General features: G+C 33.3%; 3 protein-coding genes across 4 annotated transcripts; all 3 read right to left on the bottom strand.

Moving 5' to 3' along the window:
• Window positions 1-410: 410 nt before the first annotated feature.
• On the bottom strand, window positions 411-3,690 carry LOC101209309 (protein spinster). Of its 2 annotated transcripts, XM_004148392.3 has the most exons (4): window positions 3,253-3,690; window positions 1,623-2,249; window positions 1,371-1,546; window positions 411-1,174 (listed from the first exon to the last, which is right to left on the bottom strand). In XM_004148392.3, the coding sequence occupies exons 1-4, from the start codon at window positions 3,255-3,257 to the stop codon at window positions 579-581; spliced, it is 1,404 nt and encodes a 467-aa protein (XP_004148440.1). In that variant the 5' UTR covers window positions 3,258-3,690; the 3' UTR covers window positions 411-578. The 2 variants fall into 2 exon arrangements, with proteins under 2 accessions (XP_004148440.1, XP_031736341.1); XM_031880481.1 differs by lacking the exon at window positions 3,253-3,690 and having other exon boundaries at window positions 1,635-2,272.
• A 1,625-nt stretch (window positions 3,691-5,315) lies between these two features.
• Window positions 5,316-8,474, bottom strand: LOC101209555. Its single transcript, XM_004148393.3, has 2 exons — window positions 7,942-8,474; window positions 5,316-5,731 (listed from the first exon to the last, which is right to left on the bottom strand). Exons 1-2 carry the CDS (start codon window positions 8,215-8,217, stop codon window positions 5,483-5,485), a joined length of 525 nt encoding a protein of 174 aa, XP_004148441.1. The 5' UTR covers window positions 8,218-8,474; the 3' UTR covers window positions 5,316-5,482.
• A 2,902-nt stretch (window positions 8,475-11,376) lies between these two features.
• LOC101216750 (protein MIZU-KUSSEI 1) lies at window positions 11,377-12,209 on the bottom strand. Its single transcript, XM_004148421.3, has one exon. The coding sequence runs from the start codon at window positions 12,207-12,209 to the stop codon at window positions 11,415-11,417; it is 795 nt and encodes a 264-aa protein (XP_004148469.1). The 3' UTR covers window positions 11,377-11,414.
• Window positions 12,210-14,452: the final 2,243 nt, after the last annotated feature.

Raw genomic sequence — 14,452 nt, 5'->3', positions numbered from 1 at the left:
GAATCTCTCAATTTTCAATTCTTAACAGACGGATCTTAAAAGTCTTACAGAATTAAATTTTTAACTTTATCGGATGAAACCTTAAAGTTTCAATTCCATGCCGAATAAATCTATAAAAATTTCAAAAAATTAAAAACTTTTAATTATTTTTAGATCTTTAAACTAGTTAAAATGTTCATGGTAAGTTTAGTTGATTTTTCAACGATATAATGAAAATATCAATTCACTTCTTATGTCGATATCCAATTCATGAAAATAGAAAAACATTAACGAAGATTTAATACCGTAATCCTTCCAAACATCCAAGAACCATCAGTTAAGCAAATAATGCTCTGTTTCTTCGTGGTTGAACCACAGAAGGAATGTTGTGAGTATAAGAATGAATGCATGAATGAAGAGGAAAAAATAAGTATACAAAAGTTAAAGACTCTAATCCTTCATTTTTCTCAACAAAATGCCCAATGTAACTCTCAAATGCTAATTCATGTTCATGTATAGAAAATTCTAAAAGGAGAAAAGAACAGCCTAAAAAAAATACAATGGCAGTGGAATTACAATATATATTCATACACAGTTCCTTAAAGATCATCAATAGATTTAGTACCTTTTGAACCCTGCATTCGAGCATTTTCACGGTCGAGCCTAAAATATTTATACAATGGGGTGTAGCACAAACAACAAACGCCAAAAGGAACTGTCATCATCGTAAGAAGTCCCTTTGACAGTGCAAGAGCCTTCAGTAACGAAGCTCCAGCTGTGTCGTCGTACCCGAACATTTTCTCTGAGAGAATGCCAACCAGAGGAGCAGCAAATGATGAAAATGAACCTTCAAACGCACGGTCAAATGCGTATATCATGGTTCGGTGTTTGATCGGGACAACCTCAGCAAATATGGGGGCATTTACAGCAGTTCCATTCCAGCTGATTGTCAAGCCCATCAAAAAGAGAGTAACACCGAAGATGAGAAGGCTATCAACAGACTGAGGAATGACTCGGAGGAGGAGCAATGAGAATGGTATGCCCATACTAGCACTGAATTGAGCACACATGATTCGACCAGAATGAGGATAGATCTTCGACAGCCTATCTGCAATTAAACCACCTAGGAGAGACCCCAGTGCACACCCGACAGCGAAAAGACTAAGTAAAACTGCAGTACCGTTATGGCTGAAACCTGATATAACAGCATCGAAAATATCAAAAGCTTGATAAACATTGAAAGATAAAAAGCAATGCTAAGAAAGTTGTTCTATTTACTGTCATACACTCGTATTTATACCGACATATTGTGAGAGTACTAACTAACTTCTTGTCCACAAGATGATACTATACTGTTCATCGGATGCAGGGTGAATTGAAGCAATACTCACCGATTAGTTCGAACCACATAGTGAAGAACACCATGGCTGTCCAAGGCAGTGATCCAACTATGCCCTGCAGAACAATGATTTGAAATGTATGCACTTTCATAACAGCTTTCATAGCACTCCAGGATTCAAACCATATTGATGATGAATTAGGCAAGGTCCGGTCTATCAAATTATCCCTGTAACCAGATACTAACCAAGTTAGAAAAAAAGAACAAATAACTTGAGAAAAAATTAATTGAATGACTAACAAACCTCCGCAGGTACCTATCTGAACTCTCCTGAATGTTGTTAATAGTTTTTCTAGGATCAACTACAAACATGTAAACAAGGATACCGATTATTGCACTCAATGTAGCCATCAGAATGAAGGCACAGCGCCATCCTTCTACGCCAAAATACTGTTGACCAGCCATAACCGTTGCAAGGACACCACCTCCAATGCCCCCCAAGGAACCAATGAGGCTTAACAAGCCAAATCCCATACCCCTAACACCATCCATATAGCTATCAGCAATGAAAGATTGGAGTGCTGGAATCACAATAGCCAAGCCAAAGCCATTCACAGCTCTCCAGAATGCAACTTGCTTAAACTCGAGACTAATACCAACCGCAGCTGTTGAAAGAGCCCAACAAAACGTCCCCATCGCAAGAACTTTAGGACGGTCATAACTAAGAACTAGGATACCAGCCAAGGGTGAACATAATCCCTGGACAAAGTTCCTTATGAATGTAAGATATCCAAGATCAGATGGGCTGGCATTGAAAGTTTCACTAACTTCCTTGTAAACTGACGGTAGGAGATTCTCATCTGCACGCTCCATTATAGCTGCCAAGTTGATGAGAATCAAAGAGATAGAGACCCCATATATTTTCCTGTTCCTGTTCATTTGTAGATGGTGTAAGGAATTGAATAACAGTGTTAGTGAATAGCAGAAAATAGGAATCTCTAAATTCAATAACCAAATATAGTGTTGTTATCACAGCACCACTATGAAACGGATGGAAATGCTGGCAGCCTAACAGTAAAAACATACAATCAAAACAGCGTTTCATATCAAATTTTCTGTTTCTGATATCTAGGCTCTCATATCTCTACATCTTCTTTGCTTAGAATTTTTAATCATAGCCACATCTCAGAAACAAATCAATGATTAAAGTCGAAACTAAAGATAAAGAATAGAAAATAATCACAATTTAACAAAGCAGAGAACATTATGAAATTAGAAATCCCTAGGCCTTGAATGGTAAGGATTTCGTATTAGTTTTCTGTTCTTGAAGTTATCTTGTTTTTTCCTAAATTCGATACTATATTGCCAAAGTAAGATTCCTCCACTAGGTCAAAGGTTCAATCTCCAACCCTGCGGTTATACTAAATTTCATACTATGTTTTCCATATTTCTTGAAGAAACACTTGAAACCTTGATCAAATTCTAAAAACAAAAACTTTGTTTTAGTCGTCAAAATTTATCTTAGTTGCTAAAATGTAAAGTGGATAACGAAATAAAGAAACATGTTTATAAGCTTAATTTTCAATAACCAAAAACCAAAAACTTACCAAACCGGGCCCTAATAATTGAACTAAATATTTAAGACAGAATATGTTTTTTTGCACTTCATTCATCTGTCTGCAATAATAAGAGAATCTTTCAACAAAAATTGGAACAAAACAGAACAAATGAATATAGAACATCATTCAAAGGAAGCTAGATCTAACCCACCTACCACATGGAAATGCAGAGAACGAAATAAAACAGTACAAAACAAATCCAGTTCTCAAGCATAAACCATCCCAAGTATTATAACACACCCAATACAAATTCAGAACATATCAAAACAACAGGAAACACAAAGAGACAAAAGAGCAAGAAAATGTGGTACTAACTTCATATCTTCCAGGAAAATTGGAAACAAAGTTGAATGGTCCAATCGAAGAGCAGAGGAAGAAAATGAGAAATCACATCAAGACCCACAAATCCAATCAATGGACGGCGGATCTGGGATACCCATTTGAGCTTGTAGAAACCCCAGAAGAAACTTGGGACTCATCGGTGAAAATATTCAAATGGGTATTCTGACATTTTGATTATAATATTGGGGAAGAAAACTTATAGTCCAATACCAGACGTACGAGGAGATGATGATTTGGGTTTTTTCAGATCATCTTTGTAATAAAAGATTTTTATGGTTTCTCTTAGTCAACGGAATCGATTACTTGGCCTTCGAATAATGGAAGGTTTGTGTGTTGTTTAAGATGGACGTTTGATGTTTTGGGTAATGAAATTTTGTTGAGGTCAACAAATATGAATAAGGATGAGCTCTCAGTAATACACCTGACGTTAAGATATTCGACGCTGCTGAAAATTTCGATTGATGACCAGTCAACTTAGAGATAAAGTTTTCTTTTTTAATTTATTTAATTCCATTCTTGTTCTTAAATTTTGAAATTTGATTCTTTTTATTCTTCCCCGTTGAAATTAATGATATAAACGTTATGTTAATTAAGTTGATGTGAATTTCATCTTTAAACTCTGAAATGTTCATTTTTTACTGTTCGTGTATGATATTCATTGAATCAAAAAAGGAAAAAATTACTTTAAATAACAAAACTTTAAAAATATTTGAGTTTTTCTTTTTTAAATGAAAACATTTTGATGGAGTAAGAAGCACAATAAATATAAAAATGGTTTAAATCTAACAACTCCATGGAACATACAGTGGACATCTCAAATGTGATATTAACAATCCTTTTATGAGGAGCCTAAGAATGAGATGTGATAATCCAACTACTAACCTCTAAAACCAACGCAACATCCCTAGCTTCAGTTTACTTACCTTTTATTATACCTAAAATAATAATAATAAAGGAACGTTTTTGTAAAAAATTATTAAAATTAGAATATTTGACCAAATATTTACCCTTATCGATTTTGTTTTTCGATTTTGTTTTTGTTAATGTAAATAGTTTGTCAATTTTTTCTTTTATTCAAAAAAAATATTATATATATAACAAAATGACTTATTTACATATATATATATATATAAAAAATAATTTTATTTTTTCATTGGGTTATTTTGCTATAATTTTAAAATATTTTCGTTAGTGTACCATTTAAAATAATTTCTCTTTAAAAATATAAATACCAACTATTCTTAGCCTCTTATGGATTTAGATTATTTCATAAATTAACAATTATCATTACTATACAAGAAAAGAAAACAAAATTTTCCTTAGACCTCATTTTTAGGATTATTTCCAAATATAGCAAAATGAACAAAAATATAATAGTATATCTATAATGGACGGTGATAAATCAAGATAGACTACAACTATTTGTGTTTGTATCAATAGGTAGAGATAGTAGTCCATCATAGTCTAATAAATAAATTGTGTTATTTTCTTATATTTTAAAACATTTTAAATCATTTAACACAATTTTTTCAACGTATAATAAGAAAAATAATTAATAAAAGTTTGACACATCAAATAGAACAAACCAGTTTGATTAATTTATTTCCCTAATGACTAAAGTACATAACACTGCATGCCAACAAAATGGACAAAATATGACAAAATAACCATACACCATTCCTTCCATCAAATAATTTGCATAAAACTACAATATCAGATTGAAGAGCTGTAAATTTTACAAATTTTATATCCTGGTTTTGCATTCTTGCATGTAATAGAATTGGGCTTACAGAAAAAACTTGAAGGGTCGGTTATAAATCAAGAGTTAGTAAATTTGTGTTTGGAGTATAGAGTTTCTTGATAGATGTAAAAAGTAGAGGAAAAAAGAAAATGAAGTTGTTTAACGAACGTAAAAAAAAAGTAGGGATAAGGAGAAGGATGGAGTTTCTCGATAAATATGGAAAAAGAATGGTTGGAGTTATTTGATGAATGTGAAAGTTGATTACTACCCCCTAATTGTTTAAGTTTAAGAAATAAAACTTGAAATGAAGATATCATACGTATTTGGATGAATTAATCAATTTTGATATCTCATGCGGTATGAAAATCATAGTGCTTTTAAAGATGTATACAATATAAGGACACAACTACCTAACAAATATAATGCATACAGTTTTATTTAATGGGTAAAGTGACACATACATCAACTTTCTTTGGATTTTCTTGATTCATTTCTTTGTCTTTCATCTGAGATTGAGTTGTCAGTTGAAGAGTCCAACCCCAGGCATCTGAGAAAAGCTGATTTAGCAAGCCTGAAATAACTACAAGGATGAAGATCTAACTTGGTTTCTTGAGAGACTTCTCCTCCTATTACAGTGCCTTCTCCCACTTGTGTGATTCTCCTGCTCGTACTACTTGTTATCTCCCCTCTCGTGCTTTGATCGTTAGTAACCTGCATATGAATCTAGTAATTCAATACACTTGAATGGTAAATCTTTGGTCCAATACATACAACATGCAGGCGTTTTCTCTTGGTTAATTGATGATATAATATGCAATAAGCCAACTTGAGTTCGATTCAACCCTTGCATAAAACTAAAAACTAAAAGCAACTCTTAGACACGTTTCTCCTCGTTTTCTCTTTCTTTCTCCTTTTTCTTTTCTTTTTAGGTGGGTTGGGGGTCGAGCGGGTGGTGGGTGGTGGGTGGTGGGTGGTGGGTGAGGATGGCCGTCTTTTGTTTTATTGTACTGAATTGGAAATTTAGGGTCTTTCGTGGACAATATTTTAAATGCACAAGAAACACCCAACAAAGGCAAAACTTCTTGTTTCTTTGTAGGCTAAAGATGTGTATAAAACTACTTTTAGTGATTTATTAACAGCAAAGAATACCTGACCCCGCACTTCAACAACAGATAATTTAACAAGAAGCATAACACTCTGGTACAGAGGATCCACTCATTCAGTTACCTGGGTAGTAATTACTCCTTATGTAAGCAATAAAATAAACTCCAGTTACCAAAATGTTGGCTTACGAGGGGATGATTTAAGGGAGCAAGAAGAATCTAGTATGATCTTCATGAAACGTTAACACCATTCCTCTCTTAAAGTATTCATAAAAGAAATTATTTGTATTTGTGATCTTCATTGAGATAAGGATCCCATCCATGGTATTGAAGCTATCCATTACCATTTTTTGTGGGGCTGGCTAGTTAGTTGCAAATTAGGACAGGAATACACGAGGAGGTAATCTACGAGGACAGGAACAATCTAGTAGAGAGAGGGTTAATAGTCACCAAAAGCTAACACCATTTCTCTGAACTATAGCTTTTGAGCATTAATAGAACACCTTATTCATATTTATTTTTTTCTTTGAGAACAGGATTGCATCCATGGACTAGAAGCTGTTTAATCCATTACCATTCCATAGAAGGAAATGGAGTAAAGATTTGAGTCTCCTGAGAAAGGAATTGGTGAGATAAATGAAGAGTGAGAGTGTCTACTTGGTTGAGGAGATCCATAAAGCCTTTGGTTCAGAACGAAGTGAAGTTAAAAAATGTCCTTGGATAAGACCCAGCGAAAGCGCTCTTAAGGATTTCAAGCTCTTTAAAGGAAGTTGTGGCAGATTGCTGATGTCAATTTTGTCATTTGTGCCATCTATTTTGTCATTCAGTAAAATCACAAGGCTCCTTACATGGGTTTTCCTTCTCCATCATCTCAGATACACTTTTTCTGATCCATTTCTTGATATTCCTCAAGTAGAATTTTGGTGCAATGCCACTTCAACATGACCCCCTTTCTTGATTGTGTATGGAAGACACCCCCTCCTATACTATGCTAATGACAAGTTTCAATTTTAATTCTGCTATTGGCCAATAGCTGCAACGTGATAAAATGTAATTTTGGCTGAGCTCCAGCAACATTCAGCTCAAGAACAGAGCAAGATCAAAGCTAATGCAGACATTCAGTTCCAAAACTTTTACCTGGCTGTCAGCAACATGGTCTATACTCAAACACCATACCTAGTGTTGACTTGCAAAGCGCCTTAAATGCAAAACCCACCCAACACAATTTCTAACTAAATTTTTATTCTGAATCGTTTTGGATAGGTACAAGCAAGCAAGAGCTTCCAGCAGAAATCTCCATCCACCCAATTGTGCAAATATTACAATTTCGCAAGGCCTTAAGGCAAGTTTTTCGTTCTTTGTCCCACTACCCAAGAATCTTGGCTCTACGTTGGAGAATGTAGTTGAATCAAGGAAAATTTTGGCCATTATAGTTCACACGGAGTAACTAACCTCTTCATAAAATTGAAAAACCTCCCAGATTTTCAAGCATCAGAGAGAACCTCTCGACACTATCAACACCAATCTTCCTATGTAATCTAAACGAAACATTCAATTCATAAATCGACCTAAAGCGTTCTGTATGACCTAAATTCTCTCCCATTACCCAACACAAAAAGGCGATCAATCAAGGCGAAAACAACCATGCGATTAAATCCGTAGCTATGGCGGAATCTAGAAATCCAAAATTGGAAAAGAAAGTGAAACAACACCAAGGGATTTAACCAGATTCTGTAAAAGAAAACTCCTCGACCCTAAAGTCGTGAAAAATTTCATACACCAGCTACAAATACAAAGAGAGGACGAGAAACAGCATACCTGCGCATTACGCGGTGGATTAGGGCCAATTCTGATGTTGGGGTTAGGAAGAATGTTCTTCCCGCTGTGAGTAGAATGAGAAAGGAAGCGAGTAGGGGAAGAGGAGGAGGCAATGGCGGCAGTGGAGTTGAAATCAGTAGTATTGGATTTGGAGAAATCGAAAGCGAAGATTGTAAGACAACAAAGGAAGAAGATGAGGAGAATAACAAGAAGCTGAATCCAGATTAACCATGAAATTCCTGGTTGAATTATGAGTTCATCTTCAAAATTGAACATATTGGGGGAAAGTAGAATTTCATAGAGAGATTGAATTTAAGAAAGGGAAAAGAAAAATTGGTTGAAAATATAAATTGTGGGAAGAAGAAGGAAGGTATGAGTAAAGGAAGAGAAAAGGCAACAAGAAGAAGAAGAAAAAAGAGAAAATGTAGAATCGAAGAAGTTTGAAGCACAACAGATTTCCGTTGTTACAACAACACAACAGCTCTTGAAGACATGCCAAAACTGGACCCATCCCATTCGTTCATCATTCAACATTCATCCTTCCACGTTTACACATTTCTTTTTCTTCTAATTTTATCTTTAAGATGCTATTGATGGGTAATTGTATATCGATTACATACAATTACGTATATTGTTATCGTTTGATCGTAACTATAACCAAAATAGCAACCATATTGTTAACACTATGCTTCTTCATATGTTGTCACTACCAGCTAAATTGATAGCTCTAACTATGGATCAAAATAAACATTTTAAAACTATACCAAAACTAAAACCAACAAAATTAAAAATAGTTTGGGTTCGGATAAAACTTATTTTAGTTTGAGTTATAATAATATGTATTTGAACGTGAAAACTATTTGGCTTTGAGAACAAAATAGTAATCACTTTAATACAAAAATTACAAAGGTAAGCCAATACTAAATATGGTACCAAATTGGAGTTTTGAAATATTGTTTATGTAACAAGTAAAAGTGTTTAAATAACCCTACAACCCGATTATCCAACCCAAATTATAAGAGTTAGGTTGGGTTGAATTTTTTTTTAAAAAAAATTTATTGGGCGGAATACGGGTTACATTTTTTAAAAATATATATTATAACTTGTAAATATTAAATTCATACCTATTATTAAGAAGTTTGTAACAAGTATGTTGAATTTTTATATTTAACCTCTAAGTTTTATGAAATTTTAGTTATTAATACGTGTTGTAGACAAATTTAAGTATTTTAAGTTAGTAAAAAGAAAATTGTAAGAAATAGAACATTTGACAAAACATTTACACTTTATAGAAAATCTAAAACTTTGTCTTTTAGTAGTTTTGTTCTCTCGAGTGTAAATAGTTTGTCAATTTTTTCTATTTTTGAAAAAATCTCTTAATAAAAATTATACTTAAAAAGAAAAAGTAAACAAATAACTTAACAGTTCGTTCCAAATACTCAATCTAAATTTTAAGGGTTAATATTGAAGATCTTGTTAGCGTTGCAATTTGACCCACCCAAAAGTTGGATAGGTCCAAAAAATCTCCAGTTCGTTAGTAGCAAGAGATGATTGTTAAAGTTTTAGTATAGTTTTTATCCCAATTGTATGTCGGATTAATTGTTAGAAGTATAAGTACCATTAAAGAATTGGTGAGAGTTAGGTTTAAAGTAACTTCTTCTCATTAATTGGATAACTAATTACTCATTGTAAAAGCTATAATAAATAGTCTAGTAGTTTGTAGAGTTTCACTCGATGAGAAACAACAACACGAGCAAGCAATAGCACTAATGCTAAGCCACATTCCACCCGAGCAGGTGTTAGAAAAAAGACGTTGTAACTTATAAATGACCTTAATTCAACATTTTCGAGAAAGATATAACATTTAAATAACTTTAATATATAATCATTAACTCTTTCTATACGCTTGTTGAACTAAAAATTTTATGTACTAACCTATGCATTACCATATATAGTGATTATATATTCTATGGTGATTGACTAATATGAACTATTATTTAAAGATAAATATAATTTTTGAACTATAAATCTCCCACTCCTCGTATTATTTTGAGACGTTTCGTATACGAACCTCTGCAAACAGGACTTATTGCTATTGATTTGATGATTCCTATCGGACATGGTCAACAAGAATTAATTATTGGAGGACAGGCGGATCGGGAAAACTGCGGTAGCCACAGATACAATTCTCAATCAACAAGGGCAAAATGTACTATGTCTGTCTATCATTATGACATTTTGTTATCTAATTTTAAAACATTTTTAATTGCTTTGCTATCTAAAATACCAAAAACTTATTAGAAAGAAAAAAAAAATTATTTGAAAAATGTTAAGTATCATCTATTATATGTTAACCTTACTACAACAATTTTGGTTTTAGATGTTAGTTTGCATTTTATAAATGATGACAAATTGACTCTACGATGTCAGTTTTGGAAATAGTTACATGCCTCCTTCTTTTGTATTTTATGTCGATTTCATTTCGTAAATTTTCAAATCATCATCCAAATATGAGAGAAGAATTTAAAAACACGCAAAAAAAATATTATTGTTACCCAACTAATTTTTTGGACAATCGCTAAAAAGAGTACAATAGATTTTATTTTTTTAAAAAAACTAGAATACATCTATCTCATATATTCCTCATCTCTTCATCACACATAAAAACAAAATTATAAAATATAGTTTTTAAAACTTTTACTTTTGTATGGTAGAATTTAGAAGTAGAAGAAAAACATGTAAGATAGATGTACGTGCATTATAGGATGCAACTAATCGAGTAATGTTATGGTGCATTAGAGATTGCACCTATCTCATTTGCTAGCTCCTCATCTCTCTACGACACAATAATTATAAAATTAAAAATTACTTTTTAAATCATATTTTTTAATTTTATTTTTGTGTGGTGAAAAAAACGAATAACATATGAGATAGATACATCCTATAATGCAATATTTTTTTCGTAACAAATATGTAGTACAAAAATATACTAAATTATAAAGAGAGTTTAACCAACAACTACCTCAAAATTTTAAGGATAAAATACACATTTTGGATAAATTATCGAGTTCAAACGAAACATTTAATCTCTAAATTGTAAGAAATAGTTCTAAATGATTATTAAAGCCTACTTAGACCGTTAGTTGACTAACCGTTAAGTTGGTGCGACTATCTAATACTATCTTTTTAAATGATGTGGAAACTCACATTTTCTTTCCCTTCATCACCATCTTCTTCAACGTTACCCCTCATCTGTCACTACCAAAGACTTCAACTTTTCTCGCATTTGTCTCTCTATTTTTCAATCTCTTTATAACAAAATCATTATTTCAAGCAACTTGTAGGAAAAGCATGATTATGAAATTTATGATTTCATATGCAAACATTGATAATCCAACCATGGAAGAAGAAGAATTAATTCGTAGGGACCCAATATTTGTTTAATTTTCATTCCATAATATATGTATTATATTTTATATTCTTACAAAAAAGATACTAAGCTCCGGCCCATTATTTTCCTCCGGGCTTAACATATAAAACGTCTCCGAATCCCTCGACCCCACCACCCTTTCAAAATGGGCCCTCATGTATGCCAGCTCACCATCTGGCCCCTCCATGTCAGAGTTTCCCGGTAAAACTCCGGCACCCATTGACACCGGCCGAAGAAGCTCCATTACTTTAAGGTCTTCATCGGAGGCTTCCCTTTTAACACCATAACCAGTTTTCTTACCATTACAAAACATGGTCCACAATGGCTCATCCATGAGCTTCGTCTTATCGGATTTATCCGCGCGCTTTTCGCACTCAAGAGCGATCCTAACCATCCCCGAGCTCATCTCTTTTTGTAACACGTTTGTTTGCATGGCTAACTCAATCACAATGCTAGGAAAGCTTCGTGGAGTTTCTTGCATTGATAGACTCACGCGGCCTTTTCGATACCCGAAGAGCGTACCCGTCACACGACTCCCTGATGGACCTCGTAACGTGTCTGATAGACCTGATGGGAGGGATGGGATCTTGCATGCTGGTGTTATGATAGGGAAGGATCGGAATACGGATCGAAAGACTCGAAAGACTTTGGTTTTGTGTTTCTTACGTTTGGATGGGGGAACGAGAGAAGAGGAGGATGAGGAGGAACAAGATTGTGGTGGTGGTGGAGGAGGTGGGGGTGGAGCTGAAAAACAATCTGGAGATAGTGGTTGGAGGGAAGTGGTGGCGGTGATGGTGACGATAGCGGTGGAGGTGGAGGTGGATTTTGGGTCTCCCATGCATGAAGGGAAGGTAATAATGAAGCAATAAGGATGGAGGGAAGAGAGGGTGAGAGAGAGAGAGAGAGAGAGAGAGAGAGGGTGAGAGGGAGGGTGGGAATGGCCGTTATGATTAGTTATTGGCATGTGGTTTTAGATTGGGTCGAGCGGCCTTAGCTATTGGTGAGGTCAAATTAATTCTTATTATCTTTACAAGAAAAATAGAAATTTTCTTCCACTTTTTTCTCTATTTTGTGAAATATAGATTGTGTAATGATAATTATGAACAATGATTTTGTTTATTTTTCACATTTATTTGTGTGTAATTTGTTGGTTTGAGTTGGATATGTAAAACTAATTTGTTTAAAATAAATAAATAAATATTTTTAAAATTTACTATATTTATTTATTTACTATTTTATTATAATTAATTCAAATAATTTGATGACATGATCAACAACCTAATGCTTCAAGTTCCAAAAACGCTATTTATATATAAATTTGCCACGTTTAATTTGAACTCTTTCACAAATATATATAAATTATTACCCTCTCATTTCATTAAAAAAAGATAATTGTTGATTTTTTTAACCAACTGACCTAAAAGAATTGATAAACACACAAATATTTCAAATATAGTTGACACCCTTTTGGGGTCCTCGTTATACAAAAATTTGTTGAAATGAACTATAATCAAAATTAGCCTTTATAAATTTGTTTGTAGTTTAAAAAACAATATTTGATGAGGATGATGTAAAATTATGGTTGAAAATATTTTTAGAATATAGCAAAATTTTAAATTATATGGATGACTTCTACCAATATCAATGTCTATTTGTATTTATTGAATAGGACAATAAATTTCTAACTTTTGAGTTTATCTAATTCTTATTTGAAGGAGTTTACAAACTTGTTGAATTAACCCTTTATAATATTTTATATATGAGATAATTTAGCTCTCAAAAAAACAAAAATATCCTTTCCTAAAGTGAAGAAGTGTTTATCATTGTATTTCATACAATTTTGAGTAAATTTAAGTTATAAAAACACATATGGTGAAATGAAAACTATGTATATGACATCATGATTTTTTTAAAGCATAATTCATTCTTTTGGTCTTATATAGTCTTATTAGGCTAATTCTATCTCTAGTCAAACTTCTACACTTGAAATGAGAGGGCTTGTTATCCTTACAAGTGGTTTACCAAGTAGAAGAGAGAGTCCTTCAAAGTAGGGGTGCAATTGGGTTGGGTTGGGAGACATTCTCAATCCAACCCATATTTTCTGATTATATAGGTTGGCAACCCAAATTTAGTTTCCAACTCAACCCGTAAAATATGAGTTGGGTTGGGTTATTGGTTTCTACTATTATTATTATTATTATTTTATGTTTGACTAGAATGAAGGAGATTATTTGAGATCTAAGGAAGGTCGAAGATAGCGAAGATTAGAGATGTAAAAGATTGAAAATGTCGAAGGAGATGAAGAAACTGAGATATGAGATTGGCTTAATGAAGGAGGAGAGATGGAGCTGAGACGAAGGAGACGTTGGAGATGTTACGGCACACGAGGGAGAGTCGGAGGGGAAGTGCCACTTGACGTTGTGAGAACTGAGTAGATGATTTTCACGTGCTCTGAGAAGGGGAAAATGAGAAATACCTAATTTTCTTTTCTTATTAAATTATATATATATATATATATATATATATAATGATTTTTCAACTGTACAACCTGATACCCAACTTAACCTACATTTTAATTTAATCCAACCTAACCCTTATAATATGAGTTGGGTAGTCTGGATTATTCGGGTTCAACCAATATTCTTACACCCCTGCTTCAAAGTGGCTTAGCAAGTATGAAATAGTGTATGAGCTTGTAGAGTTGTATTCTAGCTTTCGTGTTCAAAAGATAAAAAGTTGTAATTTATTGGAGAGGATTGTCCAAAGCAAAACTCAAAGCCTAACCCAAATGGTGTGGAGAAAGTGAATAATGCGTTAGAAAAGAGAAATGTGAATGACTAAAATTTTGGATTGGAGCAAGGGAGTCAATTAATATATACATCAAATGATAAAAATGATAAAGTTCACTAGTTGAGGTTGGAATGGCATCTTGCAACCTCAAACATTTCCTTAGGTTTATCCCAACCTGTTATATACTGAATTTTAATTCATATTGGTTGAAAAAAGAAAACAAGAATATAATGATAAAGTGATAAAAATGTAGAAAAGTGTTTCAAAAAGTGAGAAAGAGAAGTATATGTA

This window comes from Cucumis sativus, chromosome 2, assembly GCF_000004075.3.
Source record: "Cucumis sativus cultivar 9930 chromosome 2, Cucumber_9930_V3, whole genome shotgun sequence".
Classification (NCBI taxonomy): Eukaryota; Viridiplantae; Streptophyta; class Magnoliopsida; order Cucurbitales; family Cucurbitaceae; genus Cucumis; species Cucumis sativus.
This window is presented reverse-complemented; position numbering and strand designations above follow the sequence as displayed.